The sequence below is a fragment of the Myotis daubentonii genome, chromosome 6, assembly GCF_963259705.1.
Source record: "Myotis daubentonii chromosome 6, mMyoDau2.1, whole genome shotgun sequence".
NCBI classification, from domain to species: Eukaryota; Metazoa; Chordata; class Mammalia; order Chiroptera; family Vespertilionidae; genus Myotis; species Myotis daubentonii.
The window spans coordinates 89,514,202-89,530,455 of NC_081845.1; the positions used below are offsets into that span (position 1 = coordinate 89,514,202).

A 16,254-nucleotide genomic window follows, 5' to 3' on the forward strand; every position below is an offset into this window, starting at 1 on the left:
GACCTTCCCCCAGGGCACCCCTTGACCCCATCAGCCACTCTGGGCTCCTGTCCTCTTAAGAGCATTTCCAAACATATTTCCCTGGGAACGAGGAGAGTCAGCAGATCCCAGGAGACGTCCACGAAATGAGCTCCATGGAGGCACGGCCTCCCCTGGGAACCAGCTCTGCTGCCAGGCCTTTCTCCTGCCAGATGGCCACACCTCCGGCCAGAGGAGAGGAGAGACTGAGGCCAGTCCGGCCCAGGCCCCGCTCACCGAGGACTGCACACCTCAGCCCCGGCCTCTCCCAGGACCCCAAGCAAGGCAGGCCCTAAGTGGCCGGACCTCGGGTCGGGCCTGAGAGGAGGCTGTGAAGCAGCAGAGGCCCCAGGTGGGGCGCCCAGGGGAGCATCTACAGCAGCGAGACCCAGATTACATCCGGGACTTCCTGTTGAAGCTGAGGACCCCTAGCCAAGTAGAGGGGCTCCCTTACCACCAGGACCCTCCCTCCATTCTGGCTAGAGGAGGGAGTACGGGGCCTCCTCTGAAGTAGGGAGTGGACAACCCACTCACTGGTCAGACCCCTCTGCCTCCCAGGCTCATGGACAGTGCTGACCAGCCAGGCCCTCATCTTTGGATGCACGGAGGGGAGGATGAGGGTGTGGGAGAGCAGGGAGGGCTTGAAGCAGCAGTCCTTGGAGACTGTCCTGGATCCAGGGGCTCAGGCAGGGGCCCTAAGAAAATAAACTTGGCCTCTACCTTCTCTTCCCCCTGAGTCTCGTCTCCCGCAGTCCCTCCCACTGTTCGCTACAGGACAGCTGAGGGCTCGGGCCCTTCCTTCTCAGGACCCGCAGCACCCCGCAGCCCTCCCCCTCTCCCTGAGCGGGGCTGGGGGGTGGGCACTCCCAACACGTCGGAGGCGGGGCCAGATGCCACAGCTCAGGCCTCTTTTTGTCTCCGGGATTGGACCCCGGGGCGGGGTAGGGCACGCCTCCTCTGCTGAGAACACGGGGCACAGCAGCGGTTGGCCCGAGAAGGGACCAGCAGAGCGCGGCCCTGCCTCTCCACCTGGGTCCTGGCCATGGCTCCCCAGGCCAGCCGCCCTGCCTGTCCTACCATGTGCGGACCGCGAGCCCGGGCAGCGTCCGAAGGCAGGGCCCCGCGCTGCGCCCTGCCGGGCACCGTGCTCCTGCTCCTCGTCTACCTGGCTTACCTGGCCCTGGGCACCGGCGTGTTCTGGATGCTGGAGAGCCCCGCGGCGCAGGCCTCCAAGGCGAGGTTCAAGCGCGACAAGTGGGCGCTGCTGCGGAACTTCACGTGCCTGGACGGCCCGGCGCTGGACTCGCTGATCCGGGTCAGGGGAGAGCGGGGCCGGAGGGTCCGGCGGGGAGACCCCGGCAGGGGAGCGCGGGTGGCGGGCAGGGGGCGACAGGGCATACCCTGGCCCTGGCCAGGGAAACGCGGGGAGCATTTCTCCAAAGGGGTGGAGGTGATGGACGCGGGGACCACGCGGCCGCACATGGGGGGCGGGGGGGAGAGTGTTGGATGGACAGACAGACAGGAAAGTCCCCCGCTCATCCCCATCCCACCCCCCACTCCCCTAACCCCACCCCCCACACCCCCAACCCTACCCCCCACCCCCGCTCCAGCCAGAGGGACGCAGCCGCGCTGTGAGCACCTTCGAGGCCAGAGGGCGTGACCCGCCCTATGGAGAGAGGGCTTCGAGGCGCCAACGCCGAACTTGGGGATGAGGACGACAGGGGGCGCGCCTACCAGGGTCAGGAGCTGCCAGGGCTCACCCCGTCAAATCAGAACCAGGCCAGGGTGCTCTCAGCGGGCTGGGGAGGTGGCGGGAGGGGGTGGGACTGGGACCCGGCGGCGGCGCTGCGTTGGGGTCGCACCCGCAGGTGAAGGACTGAAGGGCGCGCCCAGCCCCTTCCAGAGAGACCCCCGGGTGCAAATATGCGCATTAGGGGCAAGGGCGCAGGGGGTGCTGGGCGGAGTTTAAGGAGGAACGGGACCTCGGTCAGGGCCTGAGGGGGGAGGGGAAGGGGCTCAGGGCGCGCTCACCAGCGCCCCGGGTCCTAGAGAAGGAGGGGTGGGTGCAGGGGCGCTCTTTAGCTGACTACTGGTTACCCGGAGCTATCGGACAGGGGCTGGGCAGCCTCCCCAGCCCAGGGACCTGGGAGAGCCCCAGGGGGACGAGGGGCGGGGACGCAGGGGTTCCTGAGGACCGAGACTGCTCAGAGGATGGGAGCCCAGCGGGGCTTGCCCAGGGGGATTTGGGGCAGGTTCTTGGGGCGGGGCATGAAGGATGGACCCAGGGCTTCTCCACCTCAGGGCAGGCAACCTGGACTGGGAGTTGCTGGGATTTGAGGGCTGCATTCGCATCCTGAGCCCTGGCTTGATCCCAAGCGCAGACAGCTGCACACCTCACCCGAAATCCCCTCTGGGAGGGCAGCCTGCACCCTGGGCATCGGGCTGGGAGGAGTCCTGAGCCCTTGGCCTGGGCCTCAGCGGGGCCTGGAGCTGGGCAGGGGAAGGACTTTCTCTGCTAAGGACCTAATGTAGCACCTCCACCCCCCACCTCTAAACCTCTATGAGCACAGCCCTCTGCCCGGTCCTGGAGGCGGCCGCACTCCCCTGGCCGGGAGGTGAGCTTCCCTGGGCCTGGGACACGGGGACAGTGATGAGATGGCGATGATGCTTAATGCCTCTGTGTAGCACTTCCTGCGCACCCAGCACTGTCCCTAGTGTGGTACCTGGTTTCGTCCTCACCTACCTCACCGGCGGGTTCCATTATAGCATCCCATTTTAGAGCCGAGAAAGCAGAGGCTCAGGGAGGCTGGCACAAACGCATAGCTCTGAGGCTAGCCACAGAGCCAAGAGGCCCAGTGTGCGTCTGTGGGTGTGGGTGTTCCCGAGGTTCCCGCAGGCCTCCCCTCTCTGTGCCCTCCCCCTTCACACCTCCACTCAGCCCTCCTCCGGCTTCATCCCCAGGAACAAGGGTAGGATGTCTCCAACCCAGATCTCCCCTGGGCGCAGACCTGTACATGCAGCTCCCTAGCAGCCCTGAAGTTCCTCCAAGGTCAAGAGCAGGCGACTTTCCTCCCAGCCCTCCTCCTCTGGCCTCCCATCCACACGGCTCACAGGGCCTTAGATGCTTCCCCCAGTGCCCACACCAAATAGGCCAGAGTTTTGGGCTTCCGACGAGCTCCTCTCTGCTCCCCCTGGCCCACTCTGTGCCAGGATGCAGGCCAGGCCGCTTCAGCACTCAGCCCTGCAGCAGGCTTTCTGCTTCCGGTCTGCCAGCACCTTCTGTACTGCCCGCTACCATAGAGCACACAACCTGATCTTTCTTTAAAAAAAAAAAAAAAAAAAAAAGGAAAGAGAGATAGAAACATCAATGATGAGAGAGAATCATTGATCAGCTACCTCCTGCCCCCCCTCCCCACACACACACTGGGGATGAAGCCCACAACCTAGGCATATGCCCTGACCAGGAATTAAACCATGACCTCCTGGTTCATAGGTCAACGCTCAGCCACTGAGCCATGCCAACCGGGCACAACCTGATCTTTCCTCGCCTTTGCTCAGCAGCCTTGGGAGAGGCCTGTCACTCTCTCTCTGGCAGGCAGACCAAGTTTGGCCTGGCTCCCAACAACCTTTCGGTCTCCCTATTTGAGATCCCAGGTGCAGTCCTGCCTGCCAGCTACCAAAATGTCCTTCCGCTGGGAGCAATCCATCTGACCCTCCAGGAAGGCCCAGCTACAACATCACCCCTCCATGAAGCCCCCGCCCCTCCCCCATCAGAACGAGCCCCCTTTCTCTCTGTATTCCTCCGGCACTGTGTTCGTAGCAGTAAGGATGACAGCCGACACTAACATGTGCCCTGTCCAGGTACTGGCCTCCATCTTTACATCTAGTGCCTCATTTAACCCGCACCACAATCCTATGAAGTCGGTGCTGTTAGTGTTCCCACTTTGCAGATAGGGAAACTGAGGCACAGAGCTAAGTGTCTTGCCCAGGATCATGCAGCTGCACTGCCCTTAAAGCTGCATTGACTGCAGTGCATTGTCTCCATCCCACTGAGGACTGAGGTCATGTCTCTTTCATCTCCATGTCCCCCAAAACACCACAGGTCATGTCTGGCCAGTGCTTGTTGCAAGAATGGGAGTGAGTAGGAAAGAAAATGAATGGTGTTCTTCCAACCAGTGAGATATCCTGCGATGGCCTGGGCCCGGGGGCAAGGGGAGGGAGGGAGCCGTCCCCAGGGTCCCTGCCCCAAGGGAGCCCCTGGTTGGAGGCAGCCTCCTGGCTCAAGCCAGCCTGGGCTCAGAGTGGTTGTGAGGATTGTCCATGCATGTGTTTGTACGCGTGTGTACACACGTGTGTACATGTGTGTGTGTGTGTGTGTGTGTACACGTGCACATGTATGTGGGTCTGGGTGCAGGAGTCCAGTCACCTCAGAGCCTGGTGGTCACTGCAGCCTCTCCCCCAGGGCATCATCCACGCGTACCAAATTGGGGACATCGTCCTGGGCAACACCACCAGCATGGGGCGCTGGGAGATTGTGGGCTCCTTCTTCTTTTCCGTGTCCACCATCACCACCATCGGTAAGTGCGGGGGAGTAGGGGGGCAGGTGAGCATGGCTGGCACGGTGGCCTCCCCATGAGGGACAGGGGACCAGTGCCTTTTGGAGGGGTGTCAGGGCCTCGGGACTCCCAGAGTGGGTGGTCCAGGCACTGTGGGCACCACCTGGGAGCAGAGCCCCGGGCTCACAGCAGATCTGCTGTACCAGGTTCTGCATTTCCCCAGGTTCCCCGGGAGTTGGCGTCAAGCTCAAGGTTGAGAAGCACCGCTCTAGGGGGCTTCTGCCTCACAAACGCCTCGGGAAGCAGGGGGTCTCCCCTGGGCAGGAGTAAGGATGCTCTGGGCCAAACCCACCCAACACTGAGCCCAGGGGTAGCTGGGGGTGGGGCGAGGGTGGTGTCGGGAGGTGAGGAAAAGGGGGCAGGAATCCAAATCAGCCTTGCAATCCGTTCTTGCCTTTGGTGAGAAGTGGCCACTCCTGGAGGCCACTCCTCAGCTCACATAGGCACTCCTTTAACCCTTCGCTCTCCTCTCCAAGCCCCCTGCCTCCCTCACCTGGGACACTGGGACAGATCCCTGCCTCCACCCAGTTTCCCTAGCCCCGCCCTCAGGAGAGCAGAGGTGGAACTTGTCCCGGGAGGGTGCCTGGGGGCTGTTGTAAGTGGAAGGTGAAGAGCAGCCTAGAGCCCCAGCTCTAGACCCAGGAAGTAAGTAAAGCGCCCCATCCCCCTGCCCTGGTGCCAGGCCCAGCCCCTGCATGACAAAGGAGTCACCACCAGGTGGCAGGCTGACACCGCAGTGGCTCGGGCTACCTCCACCGGCCAGGATCCTCTCAGGAAGGCATGTCCCAGCCCCTGTCCTCCCAGACAGGAGCCAGGTTGCAGCACCCAGAGGGCTCTCCACCTAGTTTTAAATCGGCCAGTACTTCTTGGAAGCAGGCCTGAGGGCTACACGGGAGCTTGGCCAGCCCTCCACCTTGAGGCAAGCCTGCCTGGGGGCCCCTCGGGCTCCATGGGCCCTGTGCCTGGGGGGGATGATGTTTATTCATCTCTGAACCCCCAGGATCTAGCCCAAGACCCAGCACTCAGTGGACACTCAACAGACGCTGACACACTCATTCCAAAGTACCCATTCCACCAGCATGAATGGAGTTCCAGGGCGGGGGAGATGGAGGCACAGTCCAGATGTAGGGGTCTTAAGTCTCTGAACCCCACACCTCCCCCACCCTCTGCCCCAGGCCTGTGACTTTGGCCCCTGGGTTCAGGAATTTGCAGCCTGTCTCTTCCCAGCCCTGTGGTGATGAGCCTGGTCTGTGTCCTTGTCCATTTCTTTCCGCTCGGTTCCACTGCCTGAGTCGGCTCTGATGGGCAGAGGGCAGAGGAACGGGGACCGCGCCCCACCCTACCCTTACGGTCTAGATCAGTGATGGCGAACCTATGACATGCATGTCAGAGGTGACACACGAACTCATTTTTTTGGTTGATTTTTCTTTGTTAAATGGCATTTAAATATATTAAATAAATATCAAAAATATAAATCTTTGTTTTACTATGGTTGCAAATATCAGAAAATTTCTGTATGTGACGCGGCACCAGAGTTAAGTTAGGGTTTTTCAAAATGCTGACGAACCTTTCAAAAAGGTTCACCATCACTGCTCTAGTTTAACATTTGAGATTTTGTGCGTCCAGTCCGACCTCCAAGACAGGGCTTCTATTTTCATGTTACGGACGAGGAGACGGGGCACGGGGAGGCACACTGTCCCGAGGGCACGTGGCTAGGAAGCAGCAGAGCTGGCACTGGAAACCCAGCTGAGGGACTGCATTGCTCTTTCCAATGCCCCGGGACCAGCATATGGGCTGTCCTTCCCAAGCCCTGGAATGAAACGGGGTCGAACAGGCACACGGCACTTCCGGGCCAGCAGGGCAGGCCTGGGCCCGGAAACCGTGCATCACCTGTGAAGTCCATCCCCAGCTCGCTCATGTGTCCACGCATGCATCCACCCATTCACTTAACAAGAAGACGGCGCTCCTAGTGCGGGCCTGATAGCTCTAGGTGCTGGCGATACAACGGCGCGCAGAACTGGCAAGTCCCTTCCCTCGAGGTGCTGACGCTCTACTGTGAGGAAACACAAACAAACTAACAAATGCACAGACAATATTCAGGTTATAAGAGGTGCTTAGGGAAATATAAAGCCAGGTAAGGGAGTTCGATAGTGATGGGGGACGGAGACTACTGTGCATGGGGTGGCCCTTGAAGCAGAAACATAAACAAAATACAAGAGCAAGTCATGCAGTAACTGGGGGCAGAACCTTCCAGCACGTGCAGAGGCCCTGAGACAGAGCGAGGCTGGTGTGTTTGGTGAACAGTAGGAGGCACAGATGGCTGGAGAGGGTTGGAACTGAGGACAGGGGAAGGGACAGGGGAGCCCAACTACAGAAGACCATGCAGGGCGCTGGCAAAGTGTCTTAGGGCTGGACTACCAAAGTGAAAGAGGGACAGGTGGGAGACATGCTGATGTGAGAGGTGGCTTAGATGGGGCCATGGCCACCAAGCATTCAACGGGCAGGTGCGGGCTTCATTGATATCCATCAGTTCCGCTACCTGAGGGCTGACTGAGAGGGATGGGGAGGAGAAAGCCCCTTCCGTAACGGCCTCGGGAAGGCACAGGCATCCACGGAGCTCCTCCCAGATCCGGAATCTAAGGGCTGCCATCCCACAGGTTAGGATGAAAAGGTCAAACCCAGGAAGTGCCTCTGACTCCAACACTCATGCTCTAGACGAGTGCCCCCGCCTCTCCCGGGGCCGTGCCTCTGAGACCCCTAAGTGAGGCAGAAGAGTGTAAACCTACAGTGCAAATGAGTGTGTGTAGGGGGCGGGGGGGGGGGGTACTTTAAGCAGTGATGTGGGGCAGGGTGCAAGGCATCTGTTCATCTATTTACACATTCATTCCCATATTTCCAATTCACTCGCTCGTCCATTCAGTCATTCTTGTACTCTTCCCACACACATATGGTGGCCTCCTACTGAGTGTCAATCCTGTGCCAATTATCGAGAATATAAACATGATTACGACCCAGCCCCTGCCCTGAAGGGGCTCACGACCCTCAGGGAATAAATCATTCTCAGGCAGTGAGTGGGTTATCTTCAAAGCCTGCAGAGTGTGTGTGCGGGGGGGGGGGGGGGGGGGGCGGGGGGGGAGCCACTCTTCCACCAGACCATTTACAGTTGGGCTAGGAGGGGGGGAAGTACACTCTTGGTAGGGGGGGGGGATCATGTTCAAGGGCACAGGGGGAGGAGGGGTTTGGGGGTTCAGCGGGCAGGACTGCAGCCGGAGCTGGGAAAGCAGGAGCCGGAGAAGGGCTAGGTGAGCGTTTGGACTTTCCCCACAGACATGAGGAATAATACAGAATGATAACCTGGGGGTGATATCACCAGGTTTGTGTTTTAGAAAGACAAGACAGTGGTGACCAAGAATGGGGGAGACAGAGGCAGCGGGGAACAGAGGAGGAAAGAATGTCCAGGCTGACAAATCCTTTAGGAGCACCTCACTCTCCCCTCGCCTCCCCTCCCTGATCTTCATGACAGAGTTCCCACCCCCACGCAGGTCCCCTGATGTGCATCCTCTGCCCTCACTCCCGAGGGTTTTGGGAAGGAACCCGGGTGCGTTAGTTAGCGGCCTCTGGAAATCAGATAACAAGACCGAATCAGGTGTGCAAGAGAGGGGGGGGGGGGCTTTGAAAGATAAAGAGGAGCAGGAGAGGTGGTGAGAGCCTCATGTTGCAAAGCAGGTCTGAGACCTGTGACTGGAGAGAAGGAAGGAAGGAAGGGCTTGAGGGGGGTGAGCACAGACTGCCGTGGGGCGCTGAGAGGCTCGGCCAGGCGAAGGGGGTCCCGAGCAAGATGGCCTGTTAGAGGAGGCCTGCATCGGGCAAGAGCCACCAGCTTGGGTGCCGGGACCCACCTGGGGACACAGCTTCAATGGTGCAGTGAATCCCAGAGGTGCAGGGGCTGGAGGCTCCAAGGCCTCCCACATCCCTGCACCCATTCCTCTGCCCACAGAGAGGGAGGAGGTGGAGAGAGGGGAGACGGGGCCCTCACATTCACGGGTTTGAGCTCATGCACTTTGCTGAGCCTCCGGGAGCTTCAGTTTTCCAATCTGTACCACGTGGGCATAACCCCGTCTGGAAGGAGGGAGCGGGTGCCTAGGCGCCCTGCACAGGCTGGATACACCAGCTGCCATGTCTGAAGTGGGGTAGGAACAGGGACCCCAGCGACAGAAGGGTCCCCTGATGTGCCCGTCTCCCCTCAGGCTACGGCAACCTGAGCCCCCGCACGATGGCCGCCCGCCTCTTCTGCATCTTCTTTGCTCTGGTGGGGATCCCGCTCAACCTCGTGGTGCTCAACCACCTGGGGCACCTCATGCAGCAGGGTGTGCACCGCTGTGCCCGCAGGCTGGGGGGCACCTGGCAGGTGAGGGCCCATGGCAGCGGGGGAGGGGGGGAGGGGCACTTGTGGAATGAGGGGTGTGCTGGCAACCGTGGCCATTGATCTAGCCCAATGAGATCACTGCCCCAGTGAGAGTCTCTGGTGGGAATGGGGGCTCTGGGGGGTCGATGTTGGAAGAACTGGGAGTCAGGGTTGCCGTGGGGATGTGGTGGATGGGAGGGTCACTGTCCAGGGGTTTTTTGTAATAGAAGAGCTCCGTGGGGAGACACGGGGGGACTGGTAGACAGGAAGGGCCCAGGACTAAGGCCTTGGCTGGAAAGCTGGGGACACAGCCAGGTGGAGAGGCCCGAGGGCAGCCCCCTCTCACTGCCTGCAGCTCAGGTGCCCCAGGCTGTCTGCTCCTGGCTGGACAGCAGGGGGCGCTGAGTGCTACGTGGGGGCTGAGCGCTGTGTGCATCCCCAGGACCCGGCCAAGGCCCGCTGGCTGACGGGCTCGGGTGCCCTCCTCTCGGGCCTCCTGCTCTTCCTGCTGCTGCCGCCCCTGCTCTTCTCCCACATGGAGGGCTGGAGCTACGTGGAAGGCTTCTACTTCGCCTTCATCACCCTCAGCACCGTGGGCTTCGGCGACTACGTGATCGGTGAGAGCCCAGCGGCCAGCGGGAGAGGGGGCTGAGACTCCACGGCCTGGCCCTCCACTCGCCTGCCCCCTGGGCAGCGTCCCCTGGGTGCCTGCTGCAAACCAGGCCCCATGGGGGCCTGACGCCCCAAGTCCTTGGCAGGTTAAACCCACCTTCCTTGTGTGAAGAGGCCAAGGTCACCCACCAAAAGGTGACGACTGGAGTCTGAACCAGCCTCAGGCTGTGGGTCGCACTCCTGGCCATCTGACAACCACTGGGAGGGCCTCGTGTCCTCGGGCCCCACTCCCATTCTTGGAGCTCACCAGATAAGGGGAGTCCCTGAACCCCTCCCCATCTGTCCTTGTCCCAGGTCTCTCCTCCCCACCTCACCCCAACCCCTGAGACGCCAAGCTTCCCACAGTCCCTGGGCTGGGCCCAGGAGGGTCAGGCCAGAGTCGGGAGACTCGGGAACCCTGGCCCCCACGCGAAAACAATTGGCAGCCACACTCTGAGCGCCAGCAAGAGTGGGCTGCGTGGTCCCAAGGGCCCAAGGTGGGGTTCATTGTGTGATTTAGCCCCACGTGGGTCCCAGAAAACCGTGCATAATAAAGCAGAGGCAGACGCCCAGCAGGTGGCAGGAGAGGACAGCCTGTGGGGCGGGCGGGCGGGGTGGCTCCCACAGCTGAAGGGTCACAGGAGGAGCAGTGGTTACTGGCACCAGCACCAGACTGGGCTCAGGGGGCTCAGTGCATGCGCTCAGACCCCTGGACCTAAACTGGGGAGGAGGCCCTGCCCTCTGCCTCCTTTGGAGCCAGAACCCAGCCTGGAACACTGAAATGGGGTTTTACCAAGTAACAGTTCATCAGGCAGTCTAGAGCCATGAGTGCCACCCACTTTATCTATTGATTTATTATATATATATAATTGATTTTTTACAGAGAGCAAGGGAGAGGGATAGAGAGTCAGAAACATCAATGAGAGAGAAACATCGATCAGCTGCCTCCTGCACACTCCCTACTGGGGATGTGCCCGCAACCAAGGTACATGCCCTTGACTGGAATCGAACCTGGGACCCTTCAGTCCGCAGGTCGACGCTCTATCCACTGAGCCAAACCAGTTAGGGCTATCTATTGATTTTTTTATTGATATGAGAGAGAGAGAGAGAGAGAGAGAGAGAGAGAGAGAGAGAGAGAGAGAGACATCAATCAGTTGACTCTTGCAGGTGCCACAACCTGGGCATGTGCCCTGACCGGAATCGAACCCTCCATTTTTGGTGTGTGGGACAACGCTCCAATCAGCTGAGCAACACGGGCCAGGACATATCACCCATTTTACTAAGGAGGAAACTGAGGCTCAGAGAGACCAAGCCACTTGCCTGAGATTCCACAGCTAGTGAGATATCAATTCTGATCTGTTTAATTCCAAAGCTCAGACTCTTTCCAGACCACCTCACACAGCCCCTCTCTGGGCCTCGGTGCTCCTAAGGTGTTGCCCCCACAGAGCACAGTGACGATGGCACATGGACTTGTACGTCTCTGTCTTGTCGGCACCCCATCCCCCCTTGGCCCTTAGATTTCTAAAAATGACAAGTGCTGTCCTGGGTGGTGTGCTCAGTGGTTAGAGCATCGACCCTCAGACTGAAGGGTCATGGGTTTGATCCCCGTTCAAGGGCACGAATCTGGATTGCAGATTCCATCCCCAGCCCTGGTCGAGGCTTGTGAGGGAGGCAACCAATCAGTGTGTCCCTCTCACATTGATGTATCGCTCTTTCTCTCCCCCTCCCTCCCTCCCTCCCTTCCACGCTTTCTAAAAATAAAAGGGGAAAAATAAAAAATAAAAACGGCAAGTGCTATCACGTCACCTGCCCAGCTCCTCTGAAAACCTTTGCTTTTCCTCGTAGTCTTAGGCTGGAGGACAAAATCCACGACCAGGCCTGTGGGAGCCCCTTGGGGCCTGGCCCTGCCCTCCCCCTCTCCACACTGAGCCCTCTCCCTTCCTGCTGCCCCTGGGCCTTCCTGAAACAGGCTTCTGACAGCCGCAGCAGCCTCAGCCCAGGGCAGTGTGACCTGAAGGCCCTGCAGCAGCACCTCCCCCCTCCCCCCCAGGGCTCAGAGGATGGGACAGGATGTGTCCCCAGCGATAGTCCTAAACCCAAAGGCTGGTGCTCTGAGAGAGCCCAGTGCAAGGGGAGGGCAGAAAAGTGGGAAGAGGACCCCAACTAGGGTGTCTTGTGGGAGGAGCTAACAGGGAAAGCCTATGTGGGGTTGGGGGGAACCCCTGAGGAAGTCCTGAGACCCCTGAGGCAGGTGGGGAGGAGGGGCAACTCCCTCTGGACTTGGGGGCCCTGAAAATGGGAGACAAGGCCTCACCCCCACCGAGGGAGGGGCAGTGGCATTGGCATAGCGGTCTCTACAGGCTTGAGAAGGGCTGGGATCTCTGCTACTGTGAGCCACCCTGTGGGGAGTGCCGGGCAGGGGTGTGGGCACAGACCTCCTGGAGCCCCTGCAACCCTGACTTAGAGGGGCAGCGGGCAGAGCCATCCCTTCACCACCTCTCCTGAGATTTGCTGCTGTAGCCATTTCAGTGCCTGTGGCCAGTGACTATGCCGAGCCCTTGACTGCCCACCTGCAAGGGGAAACTGAGGCTGAGATGGGAAAGACCTTGATTAAGGTCATAGAGCAGGCAAGCCTAAGGCAGGGCTAGGGTAGACGCCCAAGGAGGGCTCCTCACATGCCTCTGTTCCAGAATCTTCCACAGCTGAGAAGGAACAAACCCCACTCTCCCTTTCCCGTGCCTCACAGCCTTCCTTATCCTCCAGGGACAAGGTCAATCCCCTGCCCTGGGTGGGAATGCTGAGGCCCACCGCCTGGGCTGTGGGTGCCCGTGGTCCCTGCATCAGCAGCCCCGGGGCGCTGTCCCAGCTGCTCCTCTTAAGGCTGTGGTGGGCTGGGTCCCCAGGTCCCAGCTGCCTGCTCCTCTCTGGACCCGTAGCCCCCACAATTACATTTGCAACTCAGTTGAGCGCCTTGCCAGCTGCCAGGTGTCCTGTCACTTATGATTTCAGCTATAAAAAAAAAAATGAAATAAACTGGAGAGGAACACCTCCTCCCCTGCATTGCCAGGAGCAAGCTGAGCTGGCGGGTGGCAGGGCACGGAGCTGGCTCACCGCTGATCTCATTTGGGACCGCCGGCGGAATCATGGCCCCGTAACCCAATCAGCCTAATCCAATCCCGGCTCCGGCCAGGCAGCGAGCTGGTTCCCGGGCTGCAGGCTCTTCCCCGGGGCCTAGGCCAGGGGCCTGGCTGTGAGGGGGCAGGATGGAGAGGTTGTCTTGGGCCAACAGGACAGGGGGGGGGGGGTGGTCAGGGGGCGGTGCGGGAGCTAAGACAGAGAAGATGTCACGGAAGTAGGAGGACAGAGCATCTTTTGAATGATCCCAGCCTATTGAGGGAGGCAAGACGGACCCCAGGAAACAGACAGCGGGAAGAACTGAGTTACAGAGCAAGACTTACCTACGCCTCACAGCAACCCCCACGCACCCCCTCCCTCAGCTGTTACCTATCCGGTCCTGTCTGTGTTGGGGACCCCAGTGTGGGGACCCAGTGGTGAGTGAACCCATCACCCAACAACAGGGAACAATGCACCACCCTGTTCCAGGCACCATTCTGAGCCGTTAGATGCATGAACCCACGTGGTAGTCACAACGGTCTGAGAAGGTGGGCACCCTCATTGCCTCCATTTTATAGATGAGGACACTGAGGCCCAGAGGTGACAGGTAACTTCCCCGACAAAACCACAGGCACTGAGAGGTCTTAGCAGAGGGGCCCAGTCTAGTCTTCGGGGAGTGACATCTGAACTGATATCTGAAGGATGAGGGGAAGACAACCAGGCCAAGAAGAAATTTTAAAAAAATATATTTTTTTTATTGATTTCAGAGAGGAAGAGAGAAGGAAGGAGATAAAAACATCAATCCTAGCTGGTTTGGTTCAGTGGATAGAGTGTCGGCCTGCAGACTAAAGGGTCTCAGGTTTTATTCCGGTCAAGGAAACATGCCCGCATTGCGGGCTTGACCCCCCAGTAGGAGGCAGCCGATCAATGATTCTCATCATTGATGTTTTTATCTCTCCCTCTCCCTTCCTCTCTGAAATCAATAAAAATATATATATTTTTTAAATCAATGATGAGAGAGAATCATTTATCGGCTGCCTCCTATATGCTCCCCACTGGGGATCAAGCCCACAACGGGGCATGTGCCCTTGATAGGAATCTAATCCGGGACCCTTCAGTCTGCAGGCCGGCGCTCTATCCACTGAGCCAAACCAGCCAGGGCCAAGAAGAATTTGAAATGAAGAACACTCTGAGCCTAGGGGTTAGTACGTGCAAAGGTCCTGGGGCAGGAAAGATGATAGACAAAGACTTGGGAAGAAGACCAGAGTGACTGGAGCACAAGTCTCAAAGGGGAGAAGTGTGTAAATCGAGGCTGGAGAAGTAAATAGTGGCCTTGAGATAACAGGACTTCATCCGAAAGCCCAGGGGGAGAAGTTATTTTCCCCATGTCCCAGGTGAGGGACAGTCAGACAGATGAAGGTCACACAGCCAGGAAGAATGTAGGCAGGAAACAAACTCCAGCGGTTCCATCTGTTCTTCCTAAAGGCCCTGGCAATCTGCCTCCCTTCAGATATGAGAAAACCACACAGAGACACGCAAACAGCAGATCAGGCCTCAGGATCTCTTGGAGGGCTTTGTGAAAACGCAGATGCGGGGCCCACCCCAGACGTTCCTGGTTCAGTAGGTCTGGAGTGGGGCCCAATCATCTGCATTCCTCACAAGCTCTCAGGTGGTGCTGACACTGGACTAGAGCACAGAGTGCCTTAGACAAAGAGGAACTGTCATTCCCAAACCCCCGGTGCCAATCCAGGGGGGCTTCCTGGATGCTCTCAGAGGTGACCGCCAGGCCAGCGGTCTCGGACCAGTTTGGACTTCCCATATTCTGCTCGTCCGTGTCAAGCCATGTCTGCCCATTTCTGTTTGGGGAACTTGGCCCTGACTTTCCCAGGACTCCAGCCTCTGACCTTGCCTCTCCCCTAGGGATGGACCCCTCCCGGCAGTACCCACTGTGGTACAAGAACACAGTGTCCCTGTGGATTCTCTTCGGGATGGCGTGGCTGGCCCTGATCATCAAACTGATCTTCTCCCTGATGGAGACCCGGGGGAGGTCATATTCCTGCTACCACCACAGCTCCAAGGGAGACTTCAAGCCCCGAAGCTGGAGGCAGGGCCCAGAGGGAGAGGCAGAGCACCACTCCCCAGGGCCAGGCTGCTACCCGGAGGGGCCTGTGGGGGCCAGGCAGCCTTCGGAACCCTCGACTCAGGTCTCACGCTGTGGAAAGGAGCGCTAGTTATACTCCAGGGTTTGTCCCACCTTCTTTCTCAGTAGCAAGACCCCTTATTTTAATCTGGGTACAGGGCCACCCAGACGAAAGACTACATTTTTTACGTCTTCTTTTGAGACTAGGTGCAGCTTTGTGACCAAATTCTGCCCAGTAGGGTCCATAAGAAGTATCCTGTATGGCTTCAATGCTGGGGTGGGGGGGAGGGGGAAAGCTGTAAGGAGCAGCTCTAGGGTAAAGCCTGAGGCTGACCTGTGGCAGGCCCACAAACAAGTCCCAGCCTGGAGGGCAGGGCTCTCCTAGCATAATCAAGCCTGACCTTGTAGCCCTCCCTAATTCCTTCCTAAGAAGCTAATGGGCTGTGGGAGGTGCAGCAAGTGTTGCCAAAACAAGAACATTTGTATACCTGTTAATCTACCCTTGTTTTAATCAGACCATAAAATAAAGCATCGGCTTGAAGGCTGGGTCTTTTGTGTCCTTCCCCAATTCCTTTTTTAAAAAATTCTTTATTGTTTAAAGTGTTACATGTGTCTCCTTTCCCCCCCCATTGATCTCTCCCTGCCGTTCCCACCCCCAGCACATGCCATCATACCCCTACTGTCTGTGTCCATGGGCCATGCCCATATGCATGCATACAAGTCCTTTGGTTGATCTCTTCCCCGCCTCCGCCCTTGCCCCTGCCTTCCTTCTGAGGTCTGGCGATTTGTTTGATTCTTCCCGGTCACTGGATCTATTTTAGTTCATCAATTTATGTTATTCATTATATTCCACAAATGAGTGAGATCATGTGATATTTATCTTTCTCCCACTGGCTTATTTTGCTTAATATACTTCTCTCCAGGTCTATCCATGCTGTTGCGAATGGTAAGAGTTCCTTCTTTTTTACCGCAGCATAGTATTCCATCGTGTAGATGTACCACAGTTTTCTAATCCATTCATCCACTGATGGGCACTTAGATCTCTTTCCAGATCTTAGCTATGGTAAATTGTGCTGCTATGAACATAGGGGAGCATATGTCCTTTCTAATTGGTGTTTCTGGTTTCTTAGGATATATTCCTAGAAGTGGGATTACTGGGTCAAATGGGAGTTCCATTTTTAGTTTTTTGAGGAAACTCCATACTGTTTTCCACAATGGCTGCACCAGTCTGCATTCCCTCCAGCACTGCAGGAGAGTTCCTTTTCCTCCGAATCCTTGCCAGCATTTGTCATTTGTTGATTTGTTGATAA

General features: G+C 58.2%; 1 protein-coding gene across 1 annotated transcript; it reads left to right on the top strand.

Moving 5' to 3' along the window:
- The first annotated feature begins 968 nt into the window (after positions 1-968).
- KCNK17 (potassium two pore domain channel subfamily K member 17) lies at positions 969-15,222 on the top strand. The gene is made up of 5 exons (XM_059699678.1): positions 969-1,333; positions 4,481-4,595; positions 8,882-9,042; positions 9,482-9,656; positions 14,725-15,222. Exons 1-5 carry the CDS (start codon positions 1,061-1,063, stop codon positions 15,033-15,035), a joined length of 1,035 nt encoding a protein of 344 aa, XP_059555661.1. The 5' UTR covers positions 969-1,060; the 3' UTR covers positions 15,036-15,222.
- The last annotated feature ends 1,032 nt before the right edge of the window (positions 15,223-16,254 follow it).

What these genes read in the sequence shown, in the direction of transcription:
- KCNK17 (XM_059699678.1), top strand. Translation starts at nt 1,061, where the DNA reads ATGGCTCCCCAGGCCAGCCGCCCTGCCTGTCCTACCATGTGCGGACCG. An exon ending in CGCTGGACTCGCTGATCCGG is followed by an intron (nt 1,334 to 4,480) that starts GTCAGGGGAGAG and finishes CCTCTCCCCCAG; the next exon opens with GGCATCATCCACGCGTACCA. An exon ending in GTCCACCATCACCACCATCG is followed by an intron (nt 4,596 to 8,881) that starts GTAAGTGCGGGG and finishes GTCTCCCCTCAG; the next exon opens with GCTACGGCAACCTGAGCCCC.